At 40.2% G+C, this 18,910-nt stretch overlaps 1 protein-coding gene across 3 annotated transcripts in view; it reads right to left on the bottom strand.

The window, feature by feature from the left end:
- VWF (von Willebrand factor) overlaps positions 1-18,910 on the bottom strand; it is a 252,449-nt gene that overhangs the window by 107,328 nt on the left and 126,211 nt on the right. For 2 of the 3 annotated variants that reach the window (XM_030538805.1, XM_030538797.1), the window contains exons 25-30: positions 18,333-18,489; positions 17,555-17,713; positions 15,703-15,838; positions 10,287-11,650; positions 7,028-7,147; positions 5,598-5,741 (exon numbers count right to left, since the gene is read on the bottom strand). In XM_030538805.1, the coding sequence (XP_030394665.1) occupies positions 5,598-5,741; positions 7,028-7,147; positions 10,287-11,650; positions 15,703-15,838; positions 17,555-17,713; positions 18,333-18,489 (2,080 nt within the window). The remainder of the gene's footprint in view (positions 1-5,597; positions 5,742-7,027; positions 7,148-10,286; positions 11,651-15,702; positions 15,839-17,554; positions 17,714-18,332; positions 18,490-18,910) is intronic. The other variant, XM_030538814.1, reaches the window with a different exon arrangement.

The following is an 18,910-nucleotide window of genomic DNA, read 5'->3' on the forward strand; positions in this document are numbered from 1 at the left end:
ACTAGGAAAGCAAAAATTGCTTAAAGATCCTTTTCTTTAATTTTCTCTGAAGTGAGGGATAAGATGTAAAATGCATTGGGGTACTGTAGGGTTGTGAGAGACAGGGGAATCCAACTAGGTGGAGGTTCCTGCATAAATCTTATGAAACGTGATCTTAAGTGGGCTCAATAGTTTCACTAACACCTCCACAGTGGTTTTAACCAAGAAGGTAAAGTTCTTCAGAGGTCTTAATTACTCATGCCTATTGAAAACAGCCTGGGAAAGGAGTAAAAAGAAATTACTCTTACGTATCCAATAAGGGTAAAGAACAGCCACTTAATCAGAAGCCAGTGGCCTGATCTGGTTTGCCTACGTGTGGAGTTATTTCTGATCCCTTAAATCTGTGTTTAAATCTTAATTTAGGGCTTGTCTATACAGGAAAGTTATTCCAGAATAACAGAGGTTGTGAATTTAAAATGTAACATCTATTCCAGAATAACTCCATGCCAGGACACACTTATTGCAGAACAAGACCTGGTCTACAACTAAAACTTAGATCAAGGTAATCACGCTGCTCAAGACTGCAAACTTTTGTGCCCTGACCAGCATAATTAGGTCATCCCAACCCCTGGTGTAGACACAGCTAGGTCAGTGGAAGGATCCTTCCATCGGCCTAGCTACCACCTCTGGGAGAGGTGGATTAACTAAATTGACCAAAAAAATCCTTCTGTCAACATAGGAATACCTACACTCTAGCAGCACAACTGCAGTGCCAAGGATGTGCCACTGTAGCATAGAGACAACCTAAGAGTCCCCCTCTCTTGTTTAGCTTAATCCACTTCCAATCTCCTAGCTATTTTGAAATAACTCACGTGTAGACAAGCCACTACCAATTGAAACTAAGTTAATATCAGCCAACTGTAAGATAGATCCTGTTATTATAGTATCTGCACACCTCAAAACTTTAAACAAGTTTCTCCTCACAACACCCCTGAAAGCTAAGTGCTGTTATTCAAATGGAAACCCAAGGCACAGAGAGAGTAAGAGATTTGATCTAGGTCACACTCAGGAAGTCTCTGGTGGAGCAGGAAACTGAACCCAGCTCTCCAAAGTCAAAGGCAAGTGCCTTAACTACTAAACTATATATGGCTCTTTGTCCAACTGTTCATACAACTGAAACTATTTAAAAACAGATCTGAGTTCAAAATGTACAATGTTTGTGTTTAGACAAGCTCTTAGATTAAATAGCCCAACCACTTGGCGAGATCATTTATTTCCTTTCATCTAAATTTAAATAATTCTTGTCCCTTATTGACATAGCTGCACCAGTAAAAGAACCAGTGTAGAAGCAGTGATACCATCAAAAAAGTCCTTTTACTGAGATAGCTTCACACCAGTTCCCTGAACAAAGTAACTGTGTCTTCATAAGGAGGGTTTGATGTGGACCCCAGCCTCTATTATTGTAGGAATTTCTGAGCAAGGCAGTCATGGGTTAAAAATGTGATTGTAGAACATGTCAAAGGATCAGAATCTCTTGTTCTAGATCGGGGTCGGCAACCTTTCAGAAGTGGTGTGCCAAGTCTTCATTTATTAACTCTAATTTAAGGTTTCCCATGCCAGTAACACATTTTACCATTTTTAGAAGGTCTCTTTCTATAAGTCTATAATAGATAACTAAGTTATTGTTGTATGTAAAGTAAATAAGGTTTTTAAAATGTTTAAGAAGCTTTATTTAAAATTAAATTCAAATGCAGAGCCCCCGGACCGGTGGCCAGGACCTGGGCAGTGTGAGTGCCACTGAAAATCAGCTCGAGTGCCACCTTCGGCACGTGTGCCATAGGTTGCCTACACCTGTTCTAGATTCAAGTTGGCCACCAATGTACCTAAGTGATATAAAAGTGAAAAATTTGAGCTGACAGCTCTGAGTCTTAATGTGAGCCTACTAGACTGTCTATGAACAGGTCACCGTTAAATATTTAAGAATCCAAAGAGGCAATGAATCTTATCCAGGCCTGGTAATCTGTTAGAACAAGTGAATTTGAAGTTGTACTTTATGAGGAACCAGAGGGATTATACAGAAAACTGTATGCAACCTTAATTATGAGGGAGCACATTCAATGCTGTGCATTAACTATGTTAGTGTCCAGTGCTTAATCTGTAATGAAAGATGTGCTGGGGCTCAAGCAATGTTTTTACATTCATCATTGAAACAGCAAGCTCAGAGGTGCCTGGGCTATGAACTGCCAAGCCTAAAGATGTCGGGGATCAGTCCTGGCACAAATTAAGCACTGTTGGTGTCCTTGACAACTATGAAATAAGAATATTACAGACACAAAAGAAAACTCCATTAATAGAATAATGTCCATTAAAAGAACATTATTAAGGTTGCAAAGTCAAGCAACAAATGATAGGGAATACCAGAATTAAGGCTGCCTGTGCAGCCTAATTTGGCCCCCTTGTTGTATGCATTTTGATACAGTCTTTAATTACATGATCACATACTATTTTTCCCCACAGGACCCTTGCCTCATTCAGTAAGCAGGATAGATGGTGCTCACTTGGTGACCAGCAATTCAGTTTTTTGTTTTCTCCTGATTGTTAAATGTGTAGCCTGAGGTCTCATTTACTACACACTGTTCAAACCCTGCTCTGGATACAGAATTGGTAATTTCCTCATAGGCATTTCTATGGTGCTCATCATTGTAATAGCTGAGTGCTTCACAAATATTAATTTATCTTCACAACACCATTGTGAGGAAAGGAGGCATTAGTATCCCGCTTCTACAAATAGGAGCTGAGGTATGGAAAGATTAACGTCAAATATATCCACTAATTTGGGGTGCTCAATCTGAGATGCCTAGGACCTGAGTTTTCAGAATACTTGGCATTAGACAGCACTTTATACATTCAAAGCACAGCTCCCATTGCAGCTAACAGTACCCAACACTTCTGAAATGCAGATCCCAAGGTCTGAAGTCAGGCTCTAGGAAAATGAGGAACTCAAAATTAGTGATCATCTTTGAAAAGTTTGCTTTTAAGTGACTTGCCCAGCATCATGTAGAAACCCCATAGTAGAGGCCGGGGACAAAATCCAGTGCTCCAGGGTAGCATTCCACTGCCTGTACCATGAGACTGTCCTTTCTCTTCTTGCAGTCCCCTGCCTCATTCATTGCACATCTTTCAGCTTCTGCAACAAATGATGCAGAGCTGCTACAGACAACTTCTTTATTACACAGCCCTGATTCATCCCTAGATAGGGTCAATCCTGTGTACTGAATGAGGCAGAGGTCCTGTGCAAAAACTAGTATGTGATCATGTAATTAAAGATTTATCACACTGAATATGCCCAAGGAGAGTGAATTAAATTTGCACAGGCAGCATTAATTCTGGCATTTCCTTACTTTTGAGTCCTTGATTTCGCAACTTTAACATTATTGCAATGTACTTTTTTTTGATGCAATTTCCTACTTTTTTTAAAACTTAAAAATTGAAACAACAAAAATTACATCACAGAACTGTATTGAGCCCCACACATACCTTCCTCCTATCTGTACCCCTGATTCCTGCCATTGCTCCTGCCTGTCTCCTCCCATCTTCCAGCTCCTGACTTTTAGTTCCTACTTCTGTCCCTGTCTCTTGCTTATGAACTCCCACATTCCTATTTTCCCCCACATTCTGAGAACAGGAAGTATTACTGTAAAGGTAAATACCAGTGTGTAGCAAAGCTCCCCATTTTAATAAAACCTCATCCACTCTATGAGGGATTGGAACCCTTACTGCAAATACGCTGAAACCTCTGCAAGTGTGGCCCTGTCAGCCTATGACATGCCCCCCAGCTCTGCAGCTTTGATACAGCTAGCTGTTTGTAAATTAGTAGGAACACTAAAGAGTTATCATGCATGTAGCTCACACCCTGAGCGTCAGCAAACAAGCTACATGGAACTATGCAAGGGCCTAAGCAAAGGAAGTTTTACCACAGGGACCAATACTGCAGCTGTTCCTGACATGAATATCCCCACTGACTGTAAAGGGACTATTCACAATGGTACAGGCAGTGTAATGATTGCACAGGATCGTGTTTTGAGTATGGGAGAGACTATGCAAATGAGAAGCAGCAATGCTGGTATTGGAATGACAATGCTGGTTGATGAATTAAACCCTGGAGCATCCCAGGATGAACGAAGGATGAGATTTTCAAAGCCACCTAATGGATTTTAACACCCAAATTGTGGCATCCAAATCTTTCAGGCAGCCTGAATGTTTCCAGAAGCATGAACACTGGCAGACTGAGCTGAATGCTCCTGCATTTCCCAAGAGCACTGGGCCTTCTATTCCACCAGTCTGACTCAGCGATGCTTTTTAAATGTTCTGGGATGCAGGATCAAGACCACAGTGACTGACTTTACTTGCTTGGGAGGAGTGACTTCTATTCCATTCAGGGTCTCAGATCACCTCCCTCATTCTGGTACCTGAGTGCCTTCCAATGGGAAATAAACAAGTCACTGGCAACTGTGTAATGCATCTCCCAGTCCATCTCCTCTTCACAGGACAGGACCATGTTTTTGTTGCTTATCCTGCTAGCCTCTGTAGCTTACTATACATTACACAGGAGACTTTATGGAACTTATCTATCTGAATGTAACAATTTCTCCCACAAAGAGCTTGTAGAAGCCTCATCAGCCATCTGGTATTTTTATTTCTCCAGGCTGAGAAAGCAATCATAGCCAATCCTCCTGCGAACTATGGAGGTCAGGTTTTTATTTCTCACTTTTCTATAGCAATAACTCTTTACAGGATAAACTAGGCCAAAGACCCTAAAATCTGTACACTTTTCTGCTCTTATAGGACCCTAATGCTTGAAGGCTGCCAGACAGAATGTGGTTCCAGTCCAGAAGAATGAAATTCTCAGAGTATTTGGTCAAAGACCTGATATATTGTGATATAATTTGCATTTGTTGAACCTACAACTGGAAAGCTTACACACTCTTCCCAGGACCATAGGGGAATTTGGGTTACCCAGGAATATTAGGACTAACATAGACATATTTCTAGGTATCGTTTTGTGGAAGTGATAGAAGCTGACAAATTGGTGATGATCTAAATCCTAAATTACCATTTTCTTTCACTTGCCTGAGAGATACATAACATGTGAATACTGAGAACTCTTCTAAGGAATAAAGAAAGTCATCGTCTTCTTTCCAGTGTAAAGTGTGGTACATTATGAACTTTGCAACTCTTAGACAGACACGTTTTAGAGTAAACTGAAACTCCTTGCCCATAAATCAACATATAACCTGAATGAATTATGAAAGAATATATTCCTAGTGCGCCACACTAGCACAGAACCATCTGTCCAAGATAGTATGCAGTGTTGTTGTAGCTGTGTCAGTCCCAGGATAGTAGAAAGAGAAGCTGGGTGAGGTAATATCTTTTATTGGACCAACTTCCACTGGTGAGAGTCACACACTTTCGAGCTTACACAGAGCTCTTCTTCAGGTCAGAAGTTGGTCCAATAACAGATATTACCTCACCCATCTTGTGTTGCTAATGTCCAAGATAGTGTTTAGGATCAATCTACATTTAAAATTGTCCCCCCCGGCAACCACACAATCACTTACCTAGTTTGTTGGGACCTTGCTCTCTTTGCTGAATTGAGCTCACCCTATTTAGAAGATTTTCACTCTCTTGTGGCATGTTCCATGAAATTTCCAGGGTTTTTGCCCTTGCATACTGGAGAACTGACACTTGAGTCGAGTTGCGGCCTGAAGCAGAAAGCAGAAGACAAATGATATAAATAAAAGACAGTCTATCTGAACTATAAGTCAGAAGTCACACTTTATATTAAAGTAGAGCTGATTGGGAATTTTTCATCACAATAATTTTCTGAAGGAAAAGGCAGTTTCCAGAAAATTGAAGTTTTCCACAAGGAAAAAGAATCTCAGTGTTGATAAAAAAAATATTCCATTGAGAAAAATTTAAATGACTTTTTTATCGTATCACTTTGACCCACATATGAATATTTTGTTTTGCTGAACAACCTAAATGTTTTGTTTGAATCAGTTCAAACTGCTTTTCCCTAACAGTTCATTCCATATGGGAGTTGTAGTTTGGGTCCCATTCTCTCGTGTGCCATGATTCCATGGTAGATTAAAGAGACTGGTGATATTTAGCCAAGATGTTCACATCAAGACTAGACTTTTCAAGCAATAGATCCATGCACCTAAGCATGGGAGAGAATCATGCTGTCAGGACTGGGACATAAGCAGCACATCTAGTGGCTGGAATCAGAGTCAGGAGCCATGCCAAGGGCTCAAGCGAGAGTTGGAGACCATGGTCAAGGATCAGGAACAAGGCAGGAACCAGAAACAGGTCAGGAAAGCAGGAACCAGAAGCATGGAAAGGAAGCCAGCTTCAGGAGTCAGGCAAGGCAAAGTCTAATGTAGCATCCAGGTAGAGTCCAGTTGTGCAGACAACTTCCTGTGCCTTTCTTGGATTTAAATAGGAAACTCTGACCAATCACAGGTCCTGCTGCTCCTCCACTCAGGACCCAGAAATGCCACCCTGTTGTACCTTGAGGTTTCCTAGTCTCTCCGCTTGGGTGAGAATAAGGCAACAACAGTTGCCTGGGAACCCTGCGAACCCAGGTTTGAGACCTGTGGGTTCATGATACTTGCACTCTTGGAACAAGATATTATCCCCCTCCCTCAAGAATGTAGTCAGGGCATTCCCACTAATTATCAGCCAGGATAGCTATGATTCTGACCCACTAGTACAGGAACCAAGTGCACCACTTGCTGTATCTTGACAAAAGAAACAGCTTAAATTTCAGCTGACACCAGGATGTTCCTCATCCTCCTTAGACACCATCAGTAGAATGGGAGCCAACTGAAAACCAGGGGGTCACTCACACATGGAAATTTAAGCTTCAACACATTTTTTTTTTAAATTAGGGTGTATGTGTAAAGTATCAGGGTCAATACTGTCATGGCCCTTACACAAACAAAGTAAGAGTAAAAGAAAATTAAGTGTTAAAGGGCTGTTTACTTACTGATGCCATAGTTTTCAATAAATGCTTTTACAAAACTTTTCATTTCCTGAAACTCTGATGCTCCAACGCTGGAACTACCATCCAGAAGAAACATGACATCCATTGGTCTGTTGCAAAATTCTGAAAAGAACATAAAAAGGCTTCTTATATAAGATAGCCATACCAAATGTCTGCTGAATAAGGAAAGGAAAATGGAAGGAAAAAGACAATAGACAACTGGAGTTTGGGAAAACAGTGGGGCGGTGTTCTGTTGATACAAGCAGTAACTTCCTCTATGTCAGAACTGAGCTCTATGTTCAACATGAGAGCTTTGCCCCCCAGGTCTCCAAGAAGGACATCTCACAAACTTTCCTGAACCCAACAAAACTATGAAGTTTAGGTTTACTTGGCAGGGATGAGGCCTCACTGATATGCTAGGTCCATTTTTGAGCACCACACTTTCAGAAGAGATGTGGACAAACTAGAGACAGTCCAGAGGACAGCAACAAAAATTATAAGAGGTTTAGAAAATCTGACCTATGAAGAAGAGTTGAAAGAACTGGGCATGTTTTGTCTAGAAAAGAAAAGGCTGAGGGGGAACATGGTAAGAGTTTTCAAATATTTAAAAGGTTGTTGTAAAGAGGACAGTGATCAATTGTTCTCCACGTCTACTAAGGGTAAGAGAAGTAGAAATTAGTTTAGTGTGCAGCACAAGAGATTTAAGTTAAATAATAGAAAAAAACTTTCTAACTATAAAGATAGTTAAGTAGTGGAACAAGTTACCTAGGGAGACTGTGGAATCTCTATCACTGGGGCTTTTAACAACAGGTTACCTATGAGAGATGGTCTAGGTATATTTAACCCTGCCTCAGTAGGGGATGAAGTAGATGAACTCTTGAGGTCCCTTCCAGCCCTACATTTCTATGATTCACAAAAAGTTTCATGATGAAATAATCAAACTTAGAAGCAGAGGGAGGAAGTGATTTTAACCTCTGATGGGCAGGCAGATGAAAACAGTTTGGCTCCATCAGCTGTTCTTTAATGACCTGAAAATCAAAAAGGAATCCTATAAAATGTCAAAACATGGACAAATTAGTAAGGAGGTTACAAAAGAACAGCACAAGCATGAAAGGAAAAAATCAGAAAGGCAAAGGCACAAAATGATTTACACTTAGCAAGGGACTTAAAAGGTAACCAGAAGAGGTTCTTTAAATATATTTGGTGTAAGAGAAGGATGAAGGAAAATGTAGATCCTGTACTTAATGGGAAAGGAGAGATAATAACTGATGACATCAAGAAGACTGAAGGGTTTAATGCCTATTTTGTTTCAATCTTCAGTAAAAAGGTTAATATTGACCAGATTCACAACACAATTAATATTAACAACAAGGATGAAGGAATGCAAGAAAGAATAGGTTAAAGAATGTTTAAATAAATTAGATATATTCAAGTCAGCAGAGCCTGATGACATTCCTCCTAGGGTACTTAAGGAACTAGTTGGAGCAATCTCAGAACTATTAACACTTATCTTTGAGAACTCCTAATGAACATATGAGATCCCAGAGGAGTACAGAATGACAAACATAATACCTATCTTTAAAATGGGAACAAAGAGGACCTGGGGAATTTTAGACCAGACATCCTAACTTTGATACCCAGAAAGATACTGGAACAAATTATTAACAATCAATTTGTAAGCACCTCCAGTACCATGGGGTTAAAAGGAATAACCAGCATGCATCTGTCAAGAGCAAATCATGTCAAACCAACCTAATTTCTTTCTTTGACAGGATTACTGGTTGACTGGATAGGAAAGAAGCATTAGATGTGATGTATCTTGATTTTAGTAAGGCTTTTGACAGCCCCATGTGACATTCTCATAAGCAACTTAGGGAAACGTGATCTAGATGAATTTACTACAAGGTGAGTGCACAACTGATTGAAAGACCATATTCAACAACAGTTCATTGTCAAATTGGGAGGGCATATCTAGTGCAGTCCCATAGGGGTCAATCCTACATCTTGCACGATTCAATATTTTCATTAATGACTTGAATAATAGAGTGGGGGGGGGATGGATAGCTCAGTGGTTTGAGCATTAGCCTGCTAAACCCAGGGTTGTGAGTTCAATCCTTGAGGGGGCCACTTAGGGATCTGGGGCAAAATCAGTATTTGGTCCTGCTAGTGAAGGCAGGGGGCTGGACTGATGACTCTTCAGGATCCCTTCCAGTTCTAGGAGATTGGTATATGTCCATTATTAGTGGAGAGTATGCTTCCATAATTTGTGGATAAAACCAAGCAGGTGGGGTTGCAAGCATTTTTGAGGACAGAATTAGAATTCTGAATTGACCTTGACAAATTGGAGAATTGGTCTGAATTCAACAAGATGAAATTCAATAAAGACAAGGACAAAGCACTTTACTTAGGAAGGAAAAAAAATCAAATACACAACTAAAAATGGAGAACAACTGGCTAGGTGGTGGAATTGCTGAAAGGTATCTGAGGGTTATAGTGGATCACAAATTGAATATGAGCAATGTGATGCAGCTGCAAAAAAGACTAATGTAATTCTGGGGTGTATTAACAGAAGCACTGTATGTAAGACACAGGAGCTAATTGTCCTGCTGTATTTTGCATTAGTGAGGCCTCAGCTGGAGTGCTGTGTCCAATTCTGAACACCACACTTTAGGAAAAATATGGACAAGTTGGAGAGAGTTCAGAGGAGAGCAACAAAAGTGATAAAAGTTTCAGAAAACTTGACTTACGATGAAAGGTTAAAAAAAACTGGACACATTTAGAAACAAAAGACTGAGGAGGGACCTATTAACAGTCTTCAGATAGTAAAGGGCTATTATAAAGAGGACAGTGGTAATTTGTTCTCCATGTCCACTGAAGGTAGGAAAAGAAGCAATGGGCCTAATCTGCAGCATGGGAGATTTAGGTTAGATATTAGGAAAAAAGTTCTAACTATAAGGGTAATTAAGCTCTGGAATAGGCTTCCAAGGAAGGTTGTGGAATCCCCATCACTGGAGGTTTTTAAAACAGGTTGGATAAACATCTCTCAGAGATGGTCTAGGTTTACTTGGTCCTGCCTCAGCACAGGATTTGATAACTTCTCAGAGTCCTTCCAGTCCTACATTTCTGTGACTCTAAGTTCACCTTCCAACCCCACTCGGATCAACTTGGACAGCAACATGCAAAGCAGAATTCATCCCTGATCCCAGAGAAAGCCTGATGAGAAAGAGAGAAAGAAAATATGTAAAAATATATCCAACTTTACCTGAGGGAATTATGGATTCATTTGAGCAGCACGTTTTCAACACTAAGTCAGGTGTTTCTCGAATAAGTTGGTTATAACCCTCTATGATTATTGGGGTGTGCGGTTGACTGATCTTCTCAAGCTCTTGAAAGTTCGCATTGGGAGTAATACCTATAGGGATCACATTTATGTCACTCGCAACACGTGAGATGACATCAGTGGCGGGGTTTGCAGTTACCATGTACACTAAGTGTGGCACTTGTCTCCTGCCTCCATTGTCTGTGGTAAATGTGTGTTCGGAGACATAGTTGAGGGCATTTCCAGTGTTGGTGGCATTCCCTCCTTGGTACTGAATCTTCCTCACCATCTCAATAATGTCATGCTTTGACTGTGCTTCACTGAAGGAGTATTCAACAGTGACCGTGTACGAGTACTGTATGATAGTAATATGAATGGTTTCTTCTCCTATGTTCATTTTTCTGATAACTTTTGCAATGAACTCCTTGATTATATTGAAGTTTTCCTCTCCTACTTTTTCAGACCCTTCAACAACAAAAGCTATATCAAGCACTTTGTAAATACCTTTACCTGGAAATGATGTCGTGGCTAAACTCTGATTGCGTACTGTCACTGTAGTTGCCCGGGGCGGGATTGTAATAGGTTTTTGGGTGGTAGTTGTTAACACATCACTTTCTTCAGGCACAAGATCACATAGATAATTGATTATTTCATCCTTGTTTTCCATTAATTCCTGTACGTTGTTCATTATGAAGGCCTTGTTTTCTGGCCACTGCCTTTCAATTAGCTTAATTTGCTCCATACTAATAGACGGTCCAATTCCTACTGGTATTACTGTGACTTTCTTCTTTTGCAGAAGAGTGAGGATGCGCTGAATATTTCCTGGAGACTTGCTGGCTGTCAACAACAGAGCAATTCTGGCAGCATTTGTCCTTGGTGCCTTTCCAAACACATGGAATACAATATATTTAAGCACTTCAGTGGCAGAGGCAACATCTCCACCAGTGTATTTTATGTTTTGGACAATTTTCCTCATCTGAGATTGTGTTTTAATATCTTTGAGCCCAAGATAGATGTTGGAGCCAGTGTGGTATTCCAGAACTGACACTCGGATTTTCTTTTGGGAGATGTGGAGTTTTTCCATCATGCTAATTATGAAAGCTTTTAACAGTTCGAAGTCCTTTTCTGAGAGTTTGTTGGAGCCATCCATCAGAAAGGCCAGGTCCATCATTTTGCTGCAGGAGTATACATGTGTCCCTGTGTCTATAGTTGTTTCTTCTGTAGCAACTGGTGTTGGTGTAATGATTCCTTCCTCTTTGTCTTCTGATTCACAGGCACTACATGTTAAGTTCTTTCCTTCACAGTGACTGCAAGAACCACCAAAAAATTAGTGGTAAAATGAACTTTGACAACAATACACCACCCCTGATTTAATACAGTTATATAGAAATGAGTAAACAAACAAGTCAGCATGAACATATAATTTGCCATGCCAGATTGGATCAATAGACTTTCAAGTTCCATATCCTACCATGCTCACTACTCTATGACTGTTGCATCAGAGGAGAGAAAACTGCCACCAAGGGTACTACCTGGCAAATTGTGCATTGTGGGAAAATCTCCTTATTCCTGCAGCAATCCTGGGACACCCAATAATGGAATAATTACTTATAGAAATACACTAATGTATGCATGCAGGAAGCATGTGAAAAGCTGTTTTTGGCTGAACATTCATCATATCATGGAAACATGACACCAAGTGGAGGGCTACATAGAAGTCAATGGGATTTGTAGGCACCACTTCTGGTGAACATGACCAGTAGATTTGGTTTGCACCCTCTGGTTGTATCTTCACTAGGAAAAAAGGTTTATTCTTAACCTGAGTTATTTAACTTGAGTGAACTAATTAGAGGTAAAATCCTATTGAAGACAAGACAGTTTGTAATTTGACATGAGTTAGTATGCTGAGTTAAAGACTTTGAGGGAGTCAAGGGTTTACCTTGACCTGCTAACTCATGTGAAAACTGCACACTGTCTTGTCTTCAATAGGATTATACCTCAAGTTAATTCACCCAAGTTAGCTAACTTGAATTAAGAACACACCTTTGTTTCCAGAGTGAAGCCCTCTGGACTGTGCCTCATGTCATGGGTTTGTTCAAACCTGAAATCTTAAACTGAAGTTTTGTACATAGAAAACCATCCAGTTCTTCTGGCCTTTTGCCATTGTCATTATGAAATCAATTAAATTCACCTGGATCCCTTTGCTCCCCTTCCTGTGTTTTTAGATCTTATTATTACTCTTATTTCTCTCTCACACACAATGCCTTTTTCTTATTATCTTGACTTCAGATTTTGCCATGTGTATTTTGCTCCTGTATTTTTTATTTAACCTTATTTTTCTCCTCTTCCTTGTACTAAAATTCTTCTAGCTCTTTTCTTCTCTCTTTCTCTCAGTCCCTTTTCTCTTCCCTTCTATCAAAAAAAAGTAGGAGCTGCCCTCTCTTCCTTACTCCTACTCTCTTTCCTACTCCTCTTCTTTTCCAAATATTTCCCTCCACTCATATCCATTGGCACATTCGCACTTTTGCCTTCTCTGCATGTTCCCATCTTTTTTTTCCACTTTCTTTATGGGCCTCCATTTCTTCCTTACTCCTCTTTCTTCACCTCTCTCTCCCCCACATAAGTGTTTCCATCTACTGCCCCTCTTCTATATCTACAGCCTTGCAGGAGATTGCTTGTGCTCCCTTAGCATGTCTTCAGCAGCTTCTACATTGCTAAATCCATCTGTTCTACGCTCTTCGCTCTGCCTGACTGAGGAAGGTGCACCCTTGAGCCCAAGCACAGGCTAGTGGAGTACCACTTAATGTATTTTTCCAAGTCTACTGGACAGTAGGAGACACAGAGTAGGGAAAAATGTGTGAAATGGCATTTGTCCCTCCAGAAATACAAGAAATACTAGAAAAGATGGAGAAAATTCAGGATTTTCTGAAGAATCTGGGCAGTTGGGAAGTTCTTGGTTTGGTTTTACATCTATTAAGGCTATAACTATGGTATTTTCAAAATTCTTTACCTATTGAATCTGATGCACTGGGATATTTGATAACGCACAGAATACACTGAGCAGGATTCCTCAGTAATCTCCACTATGAAGGGCACAATTGAATGGGTGTTCCAAAACTACTCAGATCATTCATAATAGCAATGGACAAAATAGTTTGGCAAAAATTAGAGGTATGTCAAACCTCAGAATACAGCAGGACCAGCAACAAAGCACTTTTTGGATTCAAATACTTTTGTAATCTTTCTCAAGTTATTTCTAGAGCTTTCATCACCACAGTATGTAAGATAGCACTATAGACACACTGCTGGCATTTTCCCCCACTGTTAAAACAGAGGAGTGACACTCTTCTAGCTCATATCTCTAGGCAATGAGAGCTTTATATACTGTGTGGGATCAAGGACAAAACATAACTTCAGTGGAGTTACTTGGGATTTAAAGTAGAGTAACTGAGATCAGAATCTGGTCCATACTCCTTAAATTATGATTTTGCTCTGAAAATTTGCACTAAAAATTGAATCGTGTGGTTCTACCTTTGTCATCTTTCAATGATTTCAATGAGAAAATGTGTACAGTTTATAAGTAAAAGATTTGCTTTTTCCTAACAGTCAGAGCTTCAAATTCCAACCCGAGATCTGAGAGACAAGCTGAATTCTTTCCTTCTCAGACATCACCACCAGCTTCCTTGGGCTGGCCAAATTCTTTCCTCAATGGCGCCTTTGAAATTTTGCTGTCTTCAATGTGGTTGCACAAGCATAACTATTTGGAACTTAGTAAGTAAGTCTGTTGAATATGCATGTGAAGGGAGGGATTGCAGCCTCTTCCCCTCAGCCATGCCAGCTTTGCACTGTTAACTAGAATGATGGGCAGTAAACACTTATTTTCTTCACTAACGAAAGCAACCCAGGGAGCAGTCTATTAAGTAAGAAGATGCCATTTTTCACAGCAAACAGCACATTAAATGTGACATCCAAATTCAAGCTCTCCCAAGGCTGTGTTCTTTCATGTTGCTTTTAGTTTCTTAATTGAAGAATACACAACTCCCTTTGGCATTTAGCATATTGTAACATATGATTTATTATTTTAATCCTAATGCAATATTTTGTGAATGAGATTCCAATTTCCTTTGGATATTTGCTATAAAATTCATTTTTGTACAATATTTTCTATTGTTTGTACAGATGGTGTAGGCATCTAAATTAGGTGACAGCTATGTGCAAAGATGTTTCCCTAGTGAGGTAAGTTTACATAATGTTCTAAAACCTTATGTGAGTGGTGGTTAGTGTATCAGCATTAAAGATAAATTATTATTAAGTATTGTGAAAATTAGGGAACTGGTTTACGTAGATGCATTTTTGACCTTTTGATGGAATTCAGGGCTTGCAATTTATACTGTTAAAAGAAAATACATTACTTAATTAATCAACATAACAGAACCAACTCCATGGGGCTTATAAACAGAGTTAGTTACTACCAATGACAGGCCAGAAATTCAAAGTTCAGACCCAGTCTGAACTTTCAAAATGTTCAGGGTGTTTGGATCTAGGGTTTTAGTCCGAGTCCATAGCTTTTGCAGATCTACATCCACCTCTATTAAATGTGGGCAAATTATGTGGTGGAAAACAAACATTCTTATATTTACAGTACTATGCCTGACTAATGGAAGTATCCATCCATCAAAGGGCTGGGTATCTGAAGAATGCCAAAATTATGGATGCTAGAGAGCTAAATTCATACTTTTATGCACCTTGCTACCATACAGGACACAAAAATAGCGAGTTCCTCCCTCAAAGCAATGTAAGGCCCTGGTTCTGCATAGTGCTTGCCCTACCATGCATGATCCCATTGACTTCATTAAGCCAGGTTGCAAGTACTTATAGGATTGGGTCCTAGAATACCTTCAGTAAATCTTGGGGAAGTTACTTTTCCAGTTACATAGCATAATCTTCCAGCACTTACTAGTCTTGATGGAGTTCTACAGAGATCACATATTCATATCCTTAATTTTATAGAGGATTTTAAAGTATTGAGATAGGGCCAAATTCTGATACCTTACTCATGTTGAATAGTATCTTATTCCAAAAATGGAGTCAACAGAATCACTTGTGGAGTAGTGCTTGATTTTTCAAAGCAACCTTATAGAGTTTTATACCTCTTTCCCATTGAATTTTAATAGAATTTGGGTACCTAATACCTTTAGTCTTGTTTGAAAATTTCAGGTTCTATTGTGCAAGAAAAAGGGCGTCATATTCAGGCCCATAATAGTATATTCAAAACTACATCCACAGCATATTCATGAGAATTCACTTCATTTGTGCCACCATAAAAGACACTAGTGTTGAATAAAAATCTGTATCTTACCATGATAGACAATGTTCATCATCATCTTTGTTCAAAACAACCCTCTTTCCATGGGGGATCCTGACACCTTCTAATATACATACAGGACAGCTTTCTGGATCAATACATGACTGGGATAGTTCATCGAGTATTTTTCCTGTTTTAAAACAGCACAGAAGGGTTTTATAAGTTGCAAAGCAGATGTTAAGCTGATTGCTGTATTTAGCGGCTTTAAAAATATGACAAGATCAATAATACTTGGTTTGGGCTCAAAGGTTCAGAACATGCTCTTCTTATTAAACTAGCTGTTAGTTTGACACCAAGTAAATCTTTATTTTCTTCCATAGCATTTTTATTGAGATACTATCAAAACACTAACACCAGTGCATATTATATGTAGTAGCTCATGCTACACACAGAGTGAATGTATTTTTAGACTAAAAACCAGGTGTGCCAGAAGAAAATGGCATTTACCCTTTTACATCCACATTACTGATTTTTCTTGGTCCCTGTGGGCATTTTTGACTGCATCCTCGTAGGGTGATTTATCATTTTCTCCCCATTATGACTATTCATCTTAGGTATTACTAGGGCATCTATCAGTCTAAGGGCAGGTCTCCACTAGAAGCACTACATCAGCTCAGTTGCACTGATGCACCTGGGCTGCTGTAGAGCATCTGGTGGAGATGCTGTATGCCAATGGGAGAGCGCACTCCCATCCACATAATTATCCACCCCCATGAGAGGCGGAAGCTATATTGGTGGGAGAGCATCTCCCGCCAACACAGAACAGCCTGGACAGCGCTTAGGCCACTGTAACTTGTGTTGCTCACGGGGGTGTCTTTTTCACAGGCCTGAGCGATGCAAGTTAGATCGACTTAAGCAGTAGTGTGGACCTGCCCTGAAATTTAAGTGCTAAACACCATACTACATGCAGATATACCTAGTGGATTCTGCTCTCACTGCTCCCTGGATTGATGGCTCTGCTCTGTGTGCGCACAGGGGACTTGGTGTAGGAGGCGGGGGAACGGATTGGTTTTGTGGTTGTTGGTCCTACAACACATATTTTCCTACTCTTCTCAAATCTCTGCCCTTCTGACTTATTCTTCTCAATTTTCTGTCTCATTTTATCCTCTGCACCCTTTCTCACTTTCCCTCTCCTTTCCATTTTACCTCTTTCTTCCTCTTCTTTAGTCTTCTTTCCCTCCTTTGATTTCTATTCTCTTCCCTTGCCTTCCTTGCTCTCCTCCTATCTTCCTCTCCCACTCCCTGTTCCATCCTCCTTTAAAAGCTCTGCTGTCTCTGCCCACAATGTTTCTCTCCATTCCCTAATGTCCATCCAGTGCCTTCATGGCCTCAATGCACTGTGTGCCTCTCAGAAGTTCTAACCCTAGAGTGGGTTTCACTACTATTCCTGACTCCGAACAGCTGAAAGGTGTAAAGTGAGATTTCTGACTGTGTGGCCAGTGGAGCACCGATAATAGGAACAATATGGGACACAGGAAGTTAAGTCCAGGTGAGATGCCCTAGGATTCCACTGAAAACTGGTCAAAACCCTGGTTTCAATATAATCATTCCAGACAGCTCCAGAAAACCAGGATGAGCCTGGTAAACTGGAACATCTGGTCACCATCTTCTTACCTTGATGGAAACAGTGATGCAAGCATACCAGTAAAATTGTTAAAGATTTAACTTTTGCATATGAAAATTTCACAGTCATTAATCTTACAAATCTGCTTATTTCCAATCTTAAAAAAAAACACAAACATTTCGTGCAATGTTCTAGGGAGAAAAAAAGTACAAAGATACCAGTAAGCGATAAGAGCTGAGCAGCAAATGCTAACTAACTGTGTAAAGAAGACAGTGGGTTTACCTTCAGGACAGTGCACATGGCATCCTTCTACACATTGCAGAGGGCACACCGCAGGTTCAAAGTGCTGGCATGTAATCGGACAGGCAGGTCCACAGCTGTTATATCTCCATTCACACTGATACTCCAATTCATGCTTATTCAGATCCTCACAACTTTGTGCTATGCAATAAAAAGAATCAGTTAAAAAAGTCACCTCAGATTGCATTCACCATGGCTCTTGGAGCCCAGGCAGAAGGCTTGGAGTCACATATATAGCCATACTTGCCAGAGAAGTGTTTATTTTAGGCACACCAGAGTCTGGCCACATATTCACACAATTCTTTTCATACACCCAAACCTATGCTGTGATCAATATTACTGTCTGTTGCTAAAAATGATTGCTAAGAATTAACTTTCACTTTCAATTTAACAAACATTTCCATTCCTTAGTTCAGATTTGTACTTCCACATCTATCATGTCTCCCTAATGAAAGGAGTGATCCCCATCTTTTTTCAAGGTGTGCATGGAAATGGGATGTGCATGGAAATGTAGCAGACAAAGGGTTACCTTGAGGAACCATCATTCTGCATGCCCAGTACTGGGGACCCTTGCCAAGTCCTGTCCCCAATAACATTAACAGCAGGACTCCTACTGACATCAGTGGCAGCAGGACTAGATTTAATGAAAATGGGTTCTAGCTGAGCCATCAGCTAATTAAAAATTAGCATGTCTTTGGTTTTCCTTGCTGCAGTAACTCCTGCCATTACTAGGTGTTTCACTCAGCTATCCAGTACTTACGGCACAGAGTTGATGATCTCCAATGAACAACTGCACCTTTTTGTGCACAGATATGGGCATAGGCTGCGATAGCATCACAGAAGCAAGCACAATCCCCAACTGATTCGCAGGCACAAGTATCATACATGCAGATATCCATATACAGCTCAGGATTCACCTAAAAGGAGAGTTACACAGTATAAACTAATTTCATGCACTTCCTGCCTCTAGATGGACTTGCCCGTGATATCATTTGCCTGTTCATTTGGTGCCCCATCTGACTTCCCCTGGAGTCGCTGGAGGCCATTGCATTAATGTTAATGGGAGTATGGTCATGACCAAGGACATGAAATGTAACCAACCATTTGAGCAAACTCTACAGTTCCTAGGAACCATTAAATGATGGGAAATATAAAACCATATTTAACCATATTGGACCTGATTCTTTTTCATACTATGCCTCTTTCATAGTTTTCTATGGGTATGTCTACACTACTCGCCAGATGGACGGGTAGCGATCGATCAATTGGGGATCGATTTATCTTGTCTAGTGTAGACACATTAAAATTGATCTCCAATCGCTCTGCCGTCGACTCCGG

This window comes from Gopherus evgoodei, chromosome 1, assembly GCF_007399415.2.
Source record: "Gopherus evgoodei ecotype Sinaloan lineage chromosome 1, rGopEvg1_v1.p, whole genome shotgun sequence".
Classification (NCBI taxonomy): Eukaryota; Metazoa; Chordata; order Testudines; family Testudinidae; genus Gopherus; species Gopherus evgoodei.